This window comes from Rhincodon typus, chromosome 5 (genome assembly GCF_021869965.1).
Source record: "Rhincodon typus isolate 14 chromosome 5, sRhiTyp1.1, whole genome shotgun sequence".
NCBI classification, from domain to species: domain Eukaryota; kingdom Metazoa; phylum Chordata; class Chondrichthyes; order Orectolobiformes; family Rhincodontidae; genus Rhincodon; species Rhincodon typus.
The window spans coordinates 6,230,707-6,250,829 of record NC_063336.1 but is presented as its reverse complement, the minus strand read 5'-3'; the positions used below and the strand labels follow the sequence as shown (position 1 = coordinate 6,250,829).

Below are 20,123 nucleotides of genomic sequence, written 5' to 3'. Positions count from 1 at the left end.
GATCTGGCAGCATCTGTGAAGGAAAAAACAGAGTTAACGTTTCGGGTTTGGTGACCCTTCCTCAGAACCTGAGGACCTTCTGAGGAAGGGTCACCGGACCCGAAACGTTAACTCTGTTTTTTCCTTCACAGATGCTGCCAGACGTGCTGGGCTTTTCCAGCAACTTTGTTTATGAAATTGAATATAGTGGTGGTCTCAACAAATTCTGAAATATTGACATCTAAAGTTACATTTTTGTCTAGCCATGTCAAAACCTGAATTGGAGAGGCATGGTATGCCTGCTAAGGTGAAAAGATCAAAAGGAACTACATGTAGATCCAATACAGTATGATGCCAGGAGCTGAGATCCAAGAGTGTGTGTCTGGTAATTTAAAATGTTTCCATTCCCACCCTAATAAGTGAAGCATTTGGTGCAAACCAAGAATTTATTCATGCTGTGTTGAATTGCGGCCAGCTACACAGAGAAAAAGACCGGCTACAGAATAAATGGGTTAACTTTGTCATTTTCGATCACAATAATCGCAGGAGCTATGGAAAACCTACAGAAATTGAGAGCCAAAGACCTGTCACTCATCAGAGCAATGGGAAGAATAATTATTAGAATGACCCTGATTTGCTTGTTTTGGCTGGTTAGGTTGTATGTATAGATCGTTTGATACTTTTTGAAACAGAGATGTTCTCACCATGCCTAATAACCATTCAGTATCCTAGATTAGTTTAATTTGTTATTCGTTTCAATAGCACTTGCAAAATCTTGTGTGTGAAATGTAAATGTGTTTCAGAGTCAGTTGATTGTAGTTTTAAGGTATCTAAGAATTAACAAAATGTATACCTCTGAAAGACTGTATTGCTTTTGCCTGTGAATGCTCTTCCTCTTTTCCAGAAGATTTAACGGTGCTTCTCTGTCTTTCGCAGAAAACACTTGGCAAAATTGCAACATGCCTTGAATTACGAAGCACAGCTTTGCAGGTAATATTAATTGGATAACCTTGTCAACCTACATGCTCATTGAATACATCATGTGATACTCGGATTTCTGAGTATTAGAAATTCTTTGGAATGTTAGGATGCTGAGTTTCTTTCAAATGAGTGAGCTTGTGATCTATTTGTAACCTTTGTGCGCAATCACTCTTACTAATGGAAATAGTCCAGAGGCTGATGTTTATCTTAAAAGTCACAGTAAAATATTAAAAGGAAAAGTAAAGGGTAGTGGTTTAGAAGCTGTTTATTGCGGCTGTTACACCTCACTGGGGCATTGCCCTGGAAATCTATTTCCCCTATTCCCAGAGTAGTCTCAAAAGTTAGAAATTTTTCTGAAGTACACAAACAAAAATGACTAGTTACAAATAAATAGATTCTAACTACAGATAAACAGTTATGAACTGTCAACATATAACTCTACTTGTTAAAACTCTAACCCCTTTATAAAAATGCTGTTGGAGAGAAAACAGACAGACACGGGCAGGAAAGAAATATGGGTGTGATGGGCAGTGGGAAACACTGGGAAGGCAGTCCATGTTCTCAGGGTTCACTGAGGTGGGTTCTATTGGTTTGTTAGGATGTGCCGCTCCTTGATTCTCCTTCAGATATTTTATAAGTGTGCACCAGCCAACTTTCTGCAAGCAAGTTGAAGTCTCTGGCTTGCTGGTTAAGAGCCACAACTTAAAACAGTTGATGAGGGAAACATAAACTGGCTTTCTTCAGGCTTAAGATGTTTTGTTACAGCAGACCAGAATCACAACCTTTTCGTTTTGGGAGTTTAATTACTCTGCCTTAAACATTTGGACCCCTAAACTGTTCAGCTTCCTGGGAGCCAATCTCATTGCTGTTGGCAAACAGATGGCTTTTATGATCAATGGTCAGTGAATTAGTTATCAGATAATCAGTTACTTGTTATTGGCCAAATCTTCATTCGTACTCGGCCTCCTGGTTCCAGCTTGTCTGTAACTAGACTTTGACAGCAAGCAATTGTGTAAATTGCACTCCCAAGGAGTGTAAGGTTATTTGCTTTCAAAATGTGCAACAATCCTTGTTTTTTATTTTTAGAAAGGTCCTCTTCCCATTTCAGGCCACAATCGAAAATTCAGAAAAATAAAATGACAGTCTTTACAACACACTTTACTGGCACAGAGGTATGGCCAATATACTGAGAGCATGCAGCTCATGTGAGCCATTATTCATGCAAGGCAGGTGAGCCAGTAAAAGTATAACAGTAACACCATCCATATGACCCGTGCCTGCTCCACAAGGCTGAATTGCTCATATATTATCCAGCAAACAGACTGCAAGGTATTGTGCGAAGTCTGTGCTAAGTTAGCTTACTTCATCTGAGGTAGAGTGTTACATTTGTCTCCAGCACTGGACTGAAGTGCCTCTGTTCCCAACTGTTGCTCTTAGGGGGTTTGTGATCACAGTTAGGCAGTCAGGGATTTGTAAGTTTCTGATAGTTTGAGTTTAAGAAGCAGTAGTTTAGAAATGATACTTTAGTTAGTTAGAAAGTATACATCTGTGACAATTGGTAATGATTCACTGATATCAGGTTCACTGATATCAGAGGCCAAACAGGCTGTTCAGCATGGAATGTTTCAGTCTTGTTAAAGTTGTTGGCAGCATCCTGCTGTCTAGCTGAGGTGCTAGGGAACTTGTCCCTCAGTCTTCCTCCTGTCCTTCTGGTCCATCTTCCATCTGCCTAGTAAGGACTGCTTGATGCAGACTGCTCTCTGGGTACCATCCTGAAAAAGAACTGCTGCCTACAAGGTCTTTTTGATGAGAACTCCCCTCTGCCCCAGGTCTGTTCTATTCGTGGTCGCTGCATGGACTTGACCTATCTCCAGCCAGGTTACTCTAGTGCGGAATCTGGCCCCATAACTGTCTTGGCCCCTGCATAGGTTTTCCAGCACGGATGTGGCTTCTCTAACTGCGTTGAGGTCAAAGAAGTTATCTCCGTGTGGAATTGTCCTAGCCCCTGTGGGCTTCCCCCAGCACCTTCTGTCCTGAGTAGTCTTCTCTCTTAGCCTGCACGTACTGTTCTATCATATTTCTAGGGGCAGGTAGCTTTCACAGTCTCAATCAATTGTTTGAACCCTTTGGCCAACTCATGATGTTAAATGATTGTTGTGCCTTTGGCCGTCCTCATCTGTGGGTTAGTTTGCTGTTCTTTCTAAGAACAAATACTATTTATTTTCAAAAACAGCACATTGACAGTAGGGTGCATTTGGCACCAGATACATCGTTGACATTAGTTCAATGGGTGTCATGACCACTTTTAAAAAAAATTTTACCCTTTGTTTTCATCTTCTAGAATTTTGGAAAGTCAAGTACTGCTGTGATAGCTGATAAATGAATCTTGGGGTGGGCAGTAAATACTAGGAAAATTAAGTCTTTAGGGACCTTCAATATTCAACATGATTAATCAGTCACTGCTTCTAAAAGGTAGTGTGGATTTTAGTTAAACTCAAGATTAGGCTTGGTTGTGATGCCTTTCACAGTGATGTTTTCTATGTTTTCTATATTTGTTTGAGATTTGGGTATCTCTGACAATGTCAGCATTCGTTGCCCATTCCTAATTCCCATCCTCTTGAATCATGGCAGTGCATATGGTGTGGGTCACTGTGCTGTGAAATAAGTGAATGGATAGTATTCCTGAGAAAAGTCAGATTTTGTTGAATCTTTTCGTCTTGCATTTATCAGCGTAACTTGCAAGAGAAATCAAAATCAAATGAAAACAGCATTATTATTGTATAAGGAGAGTGCTAATTAGTTAGCAAGTGCACTCTGAATTTTATTTTTTTATTAACATCATTCATGGGATGTTGACATTGCTAGCTAGGCCAGCATTTACTGCCTGTCTCTAATTGCCCAGAGGGCAGTTCAGAGTCAACCATGTTGCTGTGGGTCTGGAGTCACATGTAGGCCAGACCAGGTAAGGGTGACAGTTTCCTTCCCTAAAGGACATTAGTGAACCAGATGGGTTTTTCCATCAATCGGCAATGATTTTATGATCATCATTAGACTCTTAATTCCAGATTTTATTTTTTATTGAATTAAAATTCCACTATGGACCATGATGGGATTTCAACCAACATTCCCAGAACATTGCCTGGGTCTTTGGATTATTGTGTAACAATAATATCACTAGACCAATGCCTCGCCCTTTATTCACTCATGGGATGTAGGTTTTGTTGGCTGACCAGCTTTTATTGCCCATCCCAAGTTGCCTTTGAGAAGGTGGTGGTGAGCTGCCTTCTTCAACTGCTGTAGTCCATGTGCTGTAGGTCGATCCACAGTGCCCTTAGGGCAGGAATTTCAGACTCTTGACCCAGCAACAACAATGGAACAGGAATATATTTCCCCATCAGGATGGTGAGTGGTTTGGAGGGGTATTCACAGGAGATGGTGTTCCCATGTATCCGATGTCCTTGCCCTTTTAGATGGGAGTGGTTGTGGGTTTAGAAGGTGCTGTATAAGGACCTTTGGTGAATTTTCTGCAGTGGAGTAAGTGGATACTTGTGGATGTGGTGCCAATCAAGCGGGCTGCTTTGTCCTGGATAGTATCAAGCTTCTTGGGTGTTATCGGAGCTGCATTCATCCAGGCACGTGGGGAGTATTCCATCACACTCCTGACTTGCCCCTTATAGATTGTGGACGGGCTTTGGGGAGTCAGGGCATGAGTTAATTGGGTGGGGGTACAGGCATTGAATGTCAAGCAGTGGTGGTTAGATTGTCTATGCTTAAACTAAATTTTAAACCAGGCTGGTTGACTGTCTTGACAAGACATAGCCTTGGGAAATGAACCAGAGGGTGGCTGTCACCTATTTTGTTGCACTGAAACAGATGCAGTGTGTGTATTTGTTCCTAAAGCCTGTGAAGAACAGGGCCCTCTGTCATGATACATGTAGCTTCTGATGCACCATAAAATCATAAGCTGTAAGAGTAGAAGTAGGCTGCAGTGCCATTCAGTGAGAACAAGGCTGATCTGATAATCCTCAACTCCACAATCCTACCCCATCCCATAACCTTTGATTCCCTTAGTGATTATTTATCTATCTCAGCCTTGAATATATTTAATGTCAGTGGGACCTTGATCAGATGGGCCGATGGGCTGAGGAGTGACACACGGAGTTTAATATAGATAAATGTGACGTGCTGCATTTTGACAGGGCAATTCAGGGCAGGAGTATTGCACTCAATGGTGAGGTCCGGAGGAGTGTTGCCAAAGAATGAGAGGTTGGAGTGCAGGTTCATAGTTTCCTGAAAGTGGAGTTTCAGGTAGACAGGGTAGTGAAGAAGGCATTTGGTACGCTTGCCTTTGTTGGTCAGTGCATTGAGTATAACAGTTGAGAGGTCATGTTATGGCTGTACAGGACATTGGTTAGGCCACTTTTGGAATACTGCATTCAATTCTGTTCTCTCTGCTATAGGAAAGATGTTGTTAAACTTGAAAGGGTTTAGAAAAGATTTACAAGAATGTTGCTAGGGTTGGAGGGTTTGAGCGATAGGGAGAGGCTGAAAAGTCTGGGGCTGTTTTCCCTATAGCGCTGAAGGCTGAGCGGTGACCTTGTAGGCCTTTATAAAATTGAGGGGCATGGATAGGGTGAATAGCCAAGGTCTTTTCCGCAGGGGTGGGGACGTGCAAACTAGATGGTATAGGTTTGAGGTGAGAGGGGAAAGATTTTAAAAGGGACTAAGTGGCAACTTTTTAATGTAGAGGGTGGTGTTATGTATCGAATGAGCTGCCAGAGGAGCTGGTGGAGACTGGTACAATTACAACATTTAAAAGACATCTGGATGGGTACATGAATAGGAAGTGTTTGGAGGGATATAGGCCAAATTCTGGCAAATGGGACTAGATTATTTTAGGATATCTTGTTGGCATGGACGAGTTGGAGCGAAGGGTCTGTTTCTGTGCTGTACGTCTCTGTGACTGTGACACAGCTTCTCTCGTAAAAAAATTCCATGGATTTGCTACTTGCTGAGAGAAGAAATTCCTCCTCATCTCTGTCTTAAATGGGTGATCCCTTATTCTGGTTACTGATGTTCAGTTTGGGATCTGTCCAAATTATTCGGCTCCAGACCTCATTGCAGCTTTATTCCGAACGTGCACAAAACAGCTGAATTCTACAGGTGAGGTAAGAGTGTCTAAACATTAATACAGTATTTGAATGAGTGTGACATCAGCAAGCCTTAATAAAACTCAAGTCAATGAAGGAGTGCCTTCACTGACTGGATTCATACCTAGCACAAAGGTAGATGGTTGTTGTTCGAAGCCAGCATGCTGCAAGACATTTCCAAGAATTCCTCGGGGTAGTCTCCTAGGCCCAATTATCTTTAGCTGCTTCATCAATGGGGATTGTGGGATTGTGGGATAGTATGACTGATCGGTGTTTCATTTTACTTCCAAGTTTTCTGATTCCGAAGCAACCAGTGCCCATTTGCTGCAAGATCTGGCTAATATTCTGACTTGGGCTGATAAATAGGCAATATTTGTACTACCCAAGTACTACGTAATAATGAACTCTGTCAGAGAGAATTTAACTATCCCCCCAGTCAATATCCAGGCCTGGGATGACAACTGGCAAGTAACTTTCTTACCACACAGGACAGGCAATGACCATCGCCTCTTAATTTTTAATGTCATGACTGGTGTTGAATTCCCCAGTATCAACAACCTTGGACTTATCATTGACCAGAAACTGAATTGGACCAGCCAATATAAATATTGTGATTACAAGAGCAGTCCAGAACCTGGATCTTCCGCAGCATGTAACTCATCTGTTTCTCGAGGGCTTGTCCACCATCTGCACAATATATCTGAGGAATGTGATGGAATCTACTTGGATGAATGCAGTTCCAACGAGACCTGAAAAGGATTAACTCCTTACACAACAAAGCAGTTCACTTGATTGTCACCCCATTCACCTTCAAGCACACTGATAACAGCATGTTCAAAAGCTCTAACATCTAGAAGGACAAGGCAGCAGATGACTGGGATGATCGTTACGTGCAAGATATCTTCCATTCCTCACACCACCCCTCCCACTCAAGCAACATCCGATCCTGAGTTGAAGCCAACTTGTTTTCCGTCAATTTTGCTGGATTAAAATCATGAGCTTCTCTTTCTAACAGCACTGTGGGTGTCCCAAGGACTGCAACAGTTCAAAAATGAAGCTCACCACCACCTTCTCCGGTGCAATTAGCAATAGACAGCAAATGCTAGAATAGCCAGCAACCCTGCACTTTCCATCAATGAGTTCATTTTAAAAAATCTCCTCATTCAACCCAAGTTGATACTCGTCTCGATAACAATGGTAGAGTGAGGGTACAGCACATCATGAGATTGTAGATTCTCGTTGAATGCAATTCTCCTGGTGCTGGTGGCCCAGAGTATCTTATGTGTGCCTAATTTTGACCTGTTGGATGTGTTCTGAATCTGCCCCATTTAGCACACTTTGTTCTGTGTGAAGACAGGACTTTTGTCATCACAAGGTCTGAGTATGTCAGTTCCTTCCATGGACAGATGCAACTGTGACAGGGAGATTGATAAAGACAAAGCCAGTTTGGTTTTGCTGTTTGATTCGCTCAGATCTTGCTGCAGACCCATTCTTCTTTATTTTTCAGGACTTGGCCCACTTAGTAGTGGTGCTTCCAAGCCAGACTTGGTGATGGACATTGAATCCTTCACCATTCTATGCCCTTGCCAGCCTTGGTGCTTTCTTGGAGTGGTGCGAAGCAGGAGCTGTAGAGATTCATCAGCTTTCGGAACATTCTCTGCCAATATTTGATTACGCCATAGGGCTTTATGGGGTTTGGAATTATTTTTGAGAACTCCCAGGTTAGTGCCCTCCTGGACAATGTGTTGCCATCTCCGTCCTGTGGTGGAATAAGACATCATCAGGAATCGTGATGATGATGTCTGGGATACTATAGGGTAAAAGTCAGTATGGTAATATCAGATTGAATCTTGACTAATCTGCATGACAGTCCTCCCAGTTTTGGTACAAGTATTCAGATATTAATGAAGAGAACTTGGTAGTGTGTGCCTCTGTCATTTCTTTTGCCTGGGTCGATTCAGAAGAACGGTCGGTCTGATTTTATTCTGAAATGATTCTACTGCAGCAGATTGATGCAACTGAGTGGCTCACTGGATAATACGGTTATGAACCAACCATATTGCTATGGGTGTGGAGTCGCATAAAAACCAGACCTGGTAAGGACTGATCTCCTTTCGTAAAGAAATTGTCACTAAACACCATTCAATCTGATAGTTTTGATCATCAAAACTGACCTTCCTATATATCCCAGATTTATTAACGAATTGAATTAATTTCTGATGATTGGCACCTCAGAAATGATCCCTCACCAGAAGAGGAGGGAGAGATAGTGAGGGGGTAAAAGACGTGGGTTTGTGAGTAATTTGAGGAAAAGAAGTTTTTTGTTCAATGCATCTGGATGGGTATATGAATAAGAAGGGTACAGAGGGATATGGGCCAAATGCTGGCAAATGGGACTAGGTTAATTTAGGATATCTGGTCGGCATGGACGAGTTGGACTGAAGGATCTGTTTCCATGCTGTACGTCTCTATGACTCTGAATTGTAGGCACCAGTTCCAGCTGAAATGTCATTCGTCTGCTTGCTGGAGTGACATTGTTTCTGTAGCCAAATAAAAAATCTGTCAAGATCACTGTACCCCAGCTTGAACTGCTGCGTTAGGATGCAGGGGGTTTAAAAAATGGACATATCTGGGCAAAAATGACTGCTCATGAAGGGTAAAGTTGGAGACACTTTTAGATGGCCTATAATTTTCATCATTACAACCTATTCACTATTGCTGTTGCAGTTAGTTATATTCTGGGGTTTGAGTGTTGATCCAGTGACCACATGCAGCCACCAATCCCAAAATTAAATTCGAACAACAATGGCAGAATGCAGTGTGAGTTTGACTCTGTGATGGGAAGAAGCATTCATACCCTGAGATGAATTCTTTAACATCATAATGTTGTCAACTCATTGATTATAGGAAATGAGACGTGGCAATATATAAACAGTTACCTGCAAGTCCTATTTTGAATATTTATAGCAGGTATTTAATGTCAGAAAGCATATGCATAAGAAATAATAACCTGTATCCCATCAACTAACAGAAAAAATCTGTTATGAATATCCTGGCAACATTCACTTGAGCCTTCCTTAATTGGAAAGGTTTGCTAACATTTGCAAAAGGCTGCTAGATTATCAGTTTGAACACAACTGCTTCATTTGTGGCAAACCTGTCTGTCTTTTTGAAATGTTAGTCCTGGTTCAGAAAGTTTATCTAGCCATTATTTGAGAGGGACCAACACAGAATGTCCCAGGATTGAGTAACTGACCAGAGAAGGTTCTGGATTAGGAAATGGGGAAGTGGAGGTGGGATGCATGACCACATGCATCTGGAAGGTCAAGGATAACAGGTTCATGGGAACACCACCACCTTCAAGTTCTCATCCAAACCACTCCCCATCCTGATTTGGAAATATGTCTCCATTAATGCACTGTTGCTGGAAACAAAAGACCACCCAAGGAAGAGAGAACATAAACATAGAACATAGAACATTACAGCGCAGTACAGGCCCTTCGGCCCTCGATGTTGCACCGACCTGTGAAACCAATCTGAAGCCCACCTAACCTAAACTATTCCATTATCATCCATATGTTTATCCAATGACCATTTAAATGCCCTTAAAGTTGGCGAGTCTACTATTTTTGCAGGCAGGGCATTCCATGCCCTTACTACTCTCTGAGTAAAGAACCTACCTCTGACATCTGTCCTATATCTATCACCCCTCAATTTAAAGCTATGTCCCCTAGTGCTAGCCATCACCATCTGAGGAAAAAGGCTCCCGCTGTCCACCCTATCTAATCCTCTGATCATCTTGTATGTCTCTATCAAGTCACCTCTTAACCTTCTTCTCTCTAACGAAAACAGCCTCAAGACCCTCAGCCTTTCCTCATAAGACCTTCCCTCCATACCAGGCAACATCCTGGTAAATCTCATCTGCACCTTTTCCAATGCTTCCACATCCTTCCTATAATGCGGCGACCAGAACTGTACGCAATACTCCAAGTGCGGCCACACCAGAGTTTTGTACAGCTGCAACATGACCTCATGGCTCTGAAACTCAATCCCTCTACCAATAAAACCTAACACACCGTACGCCTTCTTAACAACCCTATCAACCTGGGTGGCAACTTTCAGTGATCTATGCACATGGACACCGAGATCTTTCTGCTCATCCACACTACCAAGAATCTTACCATTAGCCCAGTACTCTGTATTCCTGTTACTCCTTCCAAAGTGAATCACCTCACACTTTTCCACATTAAACTCCATTTGCCACCTCTCAGCCCAGCTCTGCAGCTTATCTATGTCCCTCTGTAACCTGCAACATCCTTCCGCACTATCCACAACTCCACCGACTTTGGTGTCATCTGCAAATTTACTAACCCATCCTTCTACGCCCTCATCCAGGTCATTTATAAAAATGACAAACAGCAGTGGCCCCAAAACAGATCCTTGAGGTACACCACTAGTAACTGAACTCCAGGATGAACATTTCCCATCAACCACCACCCTCTGTCTTCTTACAGCTAGCCAATTTCTGATCCAAACCGCTAAATCACCCTCAATCCCATGCCTCCGTATTTTCTGCAATAGCCTATCATGGGGAACCTTATCAAACGCTTTACTGAAATCCATATACACCACATCAACCGCTTTACCCTCATCCAACTGTTTGGTCACCTTCTCAAAGAACTCAATAAGGTTTGTGAGGCACGACCTACCCTTCACAAAACCGTGTTGACTATCCCTAATCAAATTATTCCTTTCTAGATGATTATAAATCCTATCTCTTATAATCCTTTCCAACACTTTACCCACAACCGAAGTAAGGCTCACTGGTCTATAATTACCAGGGTTGTCTCTACTCCCCTTCTTGAACAAGGGGACAACATTTGCTAGTCTCCAGTCTTCTGGCACTATTCCTGAAGACAATGATGACATAAAGATCAAAGCCAAAGGCTCTGCAATCTCCTCTCTAGCTTCCCAGAGAATCCTAGGATAAATCCCAGCCGGCCCAGGGGACTTATCTATTTTCACACCTTCCAGAATTGCTAACACCTCCTCCTTATGAACCTCAATCCCGTCTAGTCTAATAGACTGTATCTCAGTATTCTCCTTGACTGCATTGTCTTTTTCCTGTGTGAATACTGACGAAAAATATTCATTTAGCGCCTCTCCTATCTCTTCGGACTCCACGCACAACTTCCCACTACTGTCCTTGACCGGCCCCAATCTTACTCTAGTCATTCTTTTATTCCTGACGTACCTATAGAAAGCTTTAGGGTTTTCCTTGATCCTACCTGCTAAAGACTTCTCATGTCCCCTCCTGGCTCTTCTTAGCTCTCTCTTTAGGTCCTTCCTGGCTAACTTGTAACTCTCAAGCGCCCTAACTGAGCCTTCATGCCTTATCTTTACATAAGCCTCCTTCTTCCTCTTGACGAGATTCAACTTCTTTAGTAAACCATGGTTCCCTCGCTCGACCACTTCCTCCCTGCCTGACAGGTACATACTTCTCAAGGACACGCAGTAGCTGTTCCTTGAACAAGCTCCACATTTCAATTGTGCCCAGCCCCTGCAGTTTCCTTCTCCATCCTATGCATCCTAAATCTTGCCTCATCACCTCATAATTGCCTTTCCCCCAGCTATAACTCTTGCCCTGCGGTATATACCAATCCCTTTCCATCGCTAAAGTAAACGTAACCGAATTGTGGTCACTATCACCAAAGTGCTCACCTACCTCCAAATCTAACACCTGGCCTGGTTCATTACCCAGTACCAAATCCAATGTGGCCTCGCCTCTTGTTGGCCTATCTACATACTGTGTCAGGAAACCCTCCTGCACACATTGGACAAAAACTGACCCATCTGAAGTACTCGAACTATAGCGTTTCCAGTCAATATTTGGAAAGTTAAAGTCCCCCATAACAACTACCCTGTTACTTTCGCTCCTATCCAGAATCATCTTTGCAATCGTTTCCTCTACATCTCTGGAACTTTTCGGAGGCCTATAGAAAACTCCCAACAGGGTGACCTCTCCTTTCCTGGTTCTAACCTCAGCCCATACTACCTCAGTAGACGAGTTGTCATCAAACGCCCTTTCTGCCACCGTAATACTGTCCTTGGCTAACAATGCCACACCTCCCCCTCTTTTATCACCTTCCCTGATCTTACTGAAACATCTAAACCCCGGAACCTGCAACAACCATTCCTGTCCCTGCTCTAGTCATGTCTCCGAAATGGCCACAACATTGAAGTCCCAGGTACCAACCCATGCTGCAAGTTCACCCACCTTATTCCGAATGCTCCTGGCATTGAAGTAGACACACTTCAAACCACCTTCCTGCCTGCCGGTACACTCCTGCGACCTTGAAACCTTATTTATGACCTCACTACTCTCAACCTCCTGTACACGAGCTACAATTCAGGTTCCAATCCCCCTGTTGAATTAGTTTAAACCCTCCCGAAGAGCATTAGCAAATTTCCCCCCCAGGATATTGGTACCCCTCTGGTTCAGGTGTAGACCATCCCGTTTGTAGAGGTCCCACCTAGCTCAGAATGAGCCCCAATTATCCAGGTATCTGAATCCCTCCCTCCTGCACCATCCCTGTAGCCACGTGTTCAACTGCTCTCTCTCCCTATTCCTCGCCTCGCTAGCACATGGCACGGGTAACAAACCAGAGATAACAACTCTGTTTGTTCTAGCTCTAAGCTTCCACCCTAGCTCCTTGAATTTCTGCCTTACGTCCCCATCCCTTTTCCTACCTATGTCGTTGGTGCCTATGTGGACCACGACTTGGGGCTGCTCCCCCTCCCCCTTAAGGATCCCGAAAACACGATCTGAGACATCACGGACCCTGGCACCTGGGAGGCAACACACCAACCGCGAGTCTCTCTCGTTCCCACAGAATCTCCTATCTGTCCCCCTAACTATGGAGTCCCCAATGACTAATGCTCTCCTCCTCTCCCCCCTTCCCTTCTGAGCAACAGGGACAGACTCTGTGCCAGAGACCTGTACCCCATGGCTTACCCCTGGTAAGTCGTCCCCCCCAACAGTATCCAAAACGGTATACTTGTTTTTGAGGGGAATGGCCACAGGGGATCCCTGCACTGTCTGCCTGTTCCCTTTCCGTCCCCTGACTGTAACCCATCTACTTTTTTCCTGTACCTGAGGTGTGACTACCTCTCCATAACTCCTCTCAATTACCCCCTCAGCCTCCCGAATGATCCGAAGTTCATCCAGCTCCAGTTCCCTAACACGGTTTCCGAGGAGCTGGAGTTGGGTGCACTTCCCGCACAATGAAGTGAGTGGGGACACTAGTGGTGACCCTTACCTCCCACATTCTACAGGAGGAGCATACATCTGCCCTAACATCCATTCCCACTGTTCTGAATTCCCAGACAAGTTTAAAAAAAAACTAGTAGCCTTACCAAATCAGCGCTCAGAACCTTTTTTTTTAGGTTAGAGGAGGAGGATGGGTGGGAGACACTACCTAGGTAGTGTTTCGGGTAAAGCAAACTGAAAGTAAACTTGCAAGCCATATCAAGACGGACAGTAAAATCTGCTTTAAATCTTTAAATATGTAAAAAGGAAGAGAGAGGCTAAAGTGAACCTAGGCCCCATGGAGAATGAAGCTGAAGTCATAACAGGGGAGAACCAGGAAATGGAAGTTGAATAAATACTCTGCATCAGTCTTCACTGTAGAAGACTGTAATAGCATTCCAAAAATGCTCAATTAGCAAGGTGCAAAAAGGAGACGGGAAATCAATATAATCTCTATCACTAAAGAAATGTTACCAGGGAAACTAATGTGTCTAAAAGCTGATAAGACCTGTGGATCTGATGGTATGCAACCTAAGATATTAAAGGAAGTAGCAACAGAAATAGTGGATGCATTGGTAGTAATCTTTGCAGAATCTAAGGATTCTGGAAAAGTCCTAGAGGGTCGTAAAACCATTCAGAGGACATATGGAGAGGTGGTTTCACCTGCAGGAGTATCTAGGACCAAAGGGCAAATTGGAGTACTGCGATGTCCATTTAAGACTGAAGAGGGTGAAATTTTTCTCCCTGAGGATTGTAAATCTGTGGATGTTTTTACTGTAGAGGGCTTTTCTCGCTAGGTTGTTAAGTATATTCCAAGTTCAGAGATTCAGATCTTTAATCAGTAAGGCTATGGGTTAAAGTCAGGAAAGTGGAGTTTAGGATTATCAGCTCAGCCGTGATCTCATTGACTGGCAGAAGAGACATGCTGGGCTTTCTTGCCGATTCTGCTTCTACATCTTATGGTCTTAAGTACAGAAGAAAAATTAAGTCAGTCTGGAAGGTAGTGTGTACAGTCAAGTTCAGTCCAAACAACATAGCAAGACTGGATAGTATTTCATGTTAATGTCACGATGCTTGTGAGTAAAGCAGATGAATTTAGGGTGTTGATTCACACATGAGAATACGATCCTGTTGCAATCGGACATCGTTGAGAGAGGAGCAGGATGGGCATTTTTATATTCCAGGCCATGGAATCTTCAGGTGAGACAGGGTGGGTTGTGAAAGAGGCGGTGTTGCAACATTGATCAAGGAATCAATTACTGCAATAAGGCAGTATGATATCTTGGATTCCTCAAATGAGGTTATGGGGACTGAACATAAAAACAAAAGCTCCTCTGATGCTGCTTGGCCTGCTGTGTTCATCCAGCTCTACACTTTGTTATCTCAGATTCTCCAGCATCTGCAGTTCCTACTATCTCTGAGGTGATCACATTGTTGTTTAGGGGTCTTCAGAACACTCAAAGTCGGGGAGAGATAGAAGGACTGATATGTCGGCACATTTTAGTGAAGTGTTAAAATAATAGGTTAATAGTAGGGGATTTTAACTTCCCCAATATTAACTGGGATAGACAAACTGAAAGATTTATAGGGGGTGGGATTCTTAAAAAGCTGTCCTGGACACATTTTTCAACAAACAGATTGAAGATCCTGCATGAGAAAAGGGGATGATGGGATCTTGATTTTGGACTTCATTTTAGGAAACCAAGTTGGGCAAGTGGTGGAAGTGTCTGGGGAGCATTTCTGTGATATCTCAAAGATTTTTCGTAGCTATGGAAGAAAAGGATTGTAGACTGGAAGGTGGAAGGTCAATTTTAATGTGATATGATGGGATCTGGCCAAGGTGGACAAGGGGCACATCTAGGAAATTCTAGATCACAGCAGTGGATGTTATTCCAGAAAGAAAGTTGTGTATGTTTGGGGTCAACATGTTCCCCTAAAGGTGAAGGGTGGGACCGATTAAGTCCAGAGAACCCTGGATGTGAAGGGTTCTACTGAATTGGATAACAGAATAAAAGGGAAATTTAAGGCAGATACTGAGGGCTCAAGACCAGAAGCCCTACAGACATATAGAAAGAGGAGGTGATTACTTCAAAAGAAATGAGGAGAGCGAAGAAGGAGCAAGAAAAGTACTGTTAGGTAGAATAAATGAAAATTCAAAGTTTTTTTTAAGTATATTAGGGGCCGGAGGATAACCAGATGAAGTGTAGGGCCCATTATGATCCAAAATGGCAATATGTATCTGGAGTCAGATGTAGGTCAAGTTTTAAGTACTTTGCACTTTTTGGCAGATTTCCAAACTTGAAAAAATTGTAAACTATGATGAGGACAGTGTGTAAGTCCAAAATGACATTAACAAGTTGGTGGAGTGAATAGATAAGTGGAATATGTGGCTCAATGCAGAGAGGTGTGAGGTGATGCACTTTGATTGGAAGAATATTGAAAGACAATATAAATTAAGGGTTACAATTCTAATGAAGGACCTGGGTGTATATGCACATAGATCATTAACAGTAGCAGGAAGGTGGAGAGAGCAGTTAATAAAGTACACAGTATTCTTGGCTTTGTTAATTGACACATAAAGTACAAGAGCAGGGAGGTGATATTGAACTTCTACAAAACATTTGTTCGACTTCAGCTCGAGGAGAATAGATTGTTGTGGGTGCCACATGATAGAAAAGATGTGATTGAATTGGAGAGAGTTCAGAAGCGATTTACAGAATTGATTCCAAAAACAAGAAACTTTGCTTATGAAGTTCAGGATAGATTGAATAAGTTCGAATTTTCTCCTTGAAAAGAAGCAGGCTGAGAGGACATTTGATAGAAATTTTCAAAATCATGTGCAGGTTGAGCAGATAGGACGAGTGCAAATGAAGCAAGGCTGATGAGACAAGACCTTCTCACAGCAGGTTGTTAGGGTATGGAATGCATTGCCTGGAATGAGGTGGAGACCGGTTCAATTGAAGCATTAAAGAGGGAATTGGATGATTATTTGTTTTAAAATGGTGTGTAGGGATATGGCGAGTAGGCAGGAGATCGGCATTTAGAACCGGTCAGCCACAATAGTCCAAATAGAGTAGTAGGTCATCATAATAATTCTATGATCTTTATGCAGTGCATATTGTTATGTAAGGTGTGTGTGATTGATAAATATTTTGATTTTTTTTTTTGCATTTTTGAATTTTGAACTAATAGCATGTGGGTTATATGTTTGTCTTAAAGGGGTTTAATGATTTATCTTCTAAGTATTTCTGTAGCCAAGGTGGTTTATTTTAAAAGACAGTATTAGAGAGAGACCTCTTGGGAATTAATAGGGTTTTGTTTACATTGGGAGATTTTACGAGCAAGCAAAGTAAACAGTGCAGTCATAGAACCATACAACACGGAAACAGACCTTCGGTCCAACCCATCCGTGCCGAGCATGATTCTGAAACTGAACTAGTCCCATTTCTCTGCATTTAGCCCATATCCCCCTTCACCTTAATTTTTTAAAAAATGTGGACACTGGAAAGCATGTACAAAAACGGAAATTGCTGAAAAATCTCTGCAGTTCTCCCGGCAAATGTGGAGAGAAATCAGAGTTAACGTTTCAGGTCCAGTGCCCCTTCAGAACTGGTAGTAGCTAGGAAAACGTTGGTATTTTAGGGGCGGCACAGTGGCTCAGTAGTTAGCACTGCTGCCTCACAGCACCAGGGACTCTGATTTGATTCCACCCTTGGGCGATTGTCTGTATGGAATTTGCACATTCTCCCTATGTTTATGTGGGTTTCCTCCGGGTGCTCCGGTTTCCTCCCACTGTCCAAAAATGTACAGGCTAGGTGGATTGGCCATGTAAATTGCCCGTAGTGTTCAGGGATGTGTAGATTACGTGGATTATAGGGGAATGGGTCTGGGTGGGATGCTCTGAGGGTCGGTGTGGACTTGTTGAGCCGACGGACCTGTTTCCACACTGTAGGGATTCTGTGATGATTTATGCAGAAGATAGGGTGGGAGGAAGGGAAGGGAGTAAACAATGGGTGGAAATAGAGATGAAATAGAGACAAAAGAGAGAGAAGAACAGTTGGACAGACAAAGCAGTAGACAACAATCAGTCTAGAAGAAAGAATGGCTGCTAATGGTGACTTACTAGTGGCTAACAATGGATAGTGTGCAATTGAAGACCATGTGATAACAAGTCCTGTGTGTGGAGAAGAAGGTGCCTGAGGCCCTAAAATTGTTGAACTCTATTGAATGCAGAAGGCTGTAGACTTCTGAAGCAGAAAATGAGATGATGTTTTTCCAGCTCGGGCTGAGCTTCACTGGAGCACTGCAGCAAACCTGAGAGACAGATGTTGCCAGAGAACAAGGTTATGTCGAAGTAGCAGGCACCTGGAAACTCGGTCTTTTTTGGGGACAGAATCTAGGTGTTCTGCGAAATGGTCACCTAGTCGACATTTCGTTTCCCCAGTGTAGAGGAAGATCACGTTGAGAGCGGTGAATGCAGTAGACTAGATTGCCCTCGAGGTTTTCAGATTTTTGAATAGTATTTTTATGGTTAGAGAAAATATCCAAAATCTCTTGTGTATCAGTTTGGGCATTTTTTAGAACTCTTGGCTTAAGTTGGATATGTTAAACAACGGCTCCTGAGAAAGGGAGGTATTTAAGAACTGTTAAGGAAGCGGTTACTTCAGTGTAAGGAGTTTAGTTTAAAAGTTCTAGACTAGAAACTTTTGGTTAAAGTCCTGAATGAGTTATGTGCAGTTGAGAAAGTCGGTTATGTGACAAATCATAGATGAGGCTTTCGGATTCTCATGACTGGGAACTGAGGTCACAGTTAAGTCAAATCCTGTGTGTGATAGAGAATGGAATTCTCTCCAGCATTTGAGTGCTGTATTGGGATGTTGGATTAACAGGATTGTATTTACCATGTATTTTTAAAACATGTTTTATATGCAAATAGTTTGGTTTGTTCTTTTTATAATAAACTGTTTTAGTATTAATTCAGAATCTGTACCATTTCATGTTTGTTTCAGTGAAAGACTATCTCATTTTACATTAAAAAAAAGACCAAAATATGATCTTGCAAGCTAGAACTCAATCTGAGAACTGACTTGTCCAGTAAAAACATCAACTAAGATCACAATGATTTAGGGGGAGGATGTAGGTCCAGAAATCAAGAAGAAAGGCTGTAATGCACTTAAATAAATTAGCTTATGAGACAAAGAGAAGATACTTGTGGTTTCAGTGGGTATAAACGTAGATAATTCCCAGTCCCAGATGAGATGTACCCCAACTAGCTGAGAGAAAAAAGGGAGGAGATTGCAGGGGCTCTCTCAGGAATTTTCAAATCCTCTCCAGTCACAGGAGAGGTACCAAAAGACTTGAGAGCAGCTAATGTGCCTTTATTCAAAAAGGGTGATGAGGAAACTGCAGAGCAGTGAGTCTAACATTATTGATAAGGAAACTACGGGGGGAAAAAAAAAGTCTGAGCAATAGAATTAATCGCCAAAGAAAAAAGAACAGCATGGTACATGAACAACCCCTTTGGCTGTGACGGCACATGATCCTTTTCTAAACTTAAAAATCTTTAGCTTCTATGTTGTTCATATCCCTCTATTCCCTGCCTGTTTTTTTGTCTGTCAAGATGCCTCTTAAATGTTGCTATTGTTTCTGCCTCCTCTGGTAGCATATTCCAGGCACTTACCACCCTCTGTGTAAAATACTTCTCACATCTTTAAATTTACCCTTTACCTTAAACCTATGCCCTCTAGTATTGCTATTTCTACCCTGGGAAAAAGACTCCCATTATCCATTCTATCCATTTGTCTCAATTTTGTAAACTTCTATCAGGTCACCTCTCATCCTTCATTCAAATGAAAACAATTCAAGTTTATCCAATCTCCTAGTACCCTCCAATCCTGGCAACATCTTGGCAAACTGATTCAGTACCCTCTCCAAAGCTTCCACGCCCTTCTGATAGTGTGATGACCAGAACTGTACACTGTTCCAAACTAAAGTTCTCTACAACTGCAAAAGGACTTGGCAATTTTTATATTCTATGCCTCGACTGATGAAGGCAAGCATGCCATGCACGCTTTCTTGACCACCTTATCCATTTGTGTTGTCACTTTCAGGGAACTATGGACCTGTGCACCTAGATCCCTCAGTATGTTGATGCTATGAAGTGTTCTGCCATTTATTATACCCTTCCCTCCCGCATTAGATTTTCCAAAATGCATCACGTCACACTTGTCCATATTAAACTTCATCTGCCATTTCTCCACCCAGTCTCCAACCTACTATATCCTGCTGTATCCTCTGGCAATCCTTCTCGCTATCTGCAACTCCTCCAATTTTTGTGTTATCCATAAACTTACTAATCAGGCCACTACGTGGTCCCAACATTGATCCCCTATGGAACTCCACTGGTCACAATCTCCAGTCAGAAAAACACCCTTCCACTGCTACTCTGTCTTCTATTACTATACCAGTCCTGTACTCATCTTACCAGCTCACCATGGATCCCATGTGACTTTACCTTTTGTATCAGCCTGCCATGAGGGACCTTTTCAAAGGCCTTGCTGAAGTCCAGATAGACAACATCTACTGCGCTGCCATCATCAATCATCTTTGTCACTTGTCAATCAAGTTTGTGAGACGTGACTTGCCCCACACATAGCCATGTTGCCTGTCTCTAATAAGTCCATGTTTTTCCAAATGTGAGTAAA

General features: G+C 42.6%; 1 protein-coding gene across 1 annotated transcript in view; it reads left to right on the top strand.

Moving 5' to 3' along the window:
* The window catches only part of aida (axin interactor, dorsalization associated), a 59,194-nt gene that overhangs the window by 17,987 nt on the left and 21,084 nt on the right, over positions 1–20,123 (top strand). The window contains exon 2 of the mRNA XM_048596641.1: positions 884–969. Within this exon, the coding sequence (XP_048452598.1) occupies positions 884–969 (86 nt within the window). The remainder of the gene's footprint in view (positions 1–883; positions 970–20,123) is intronic.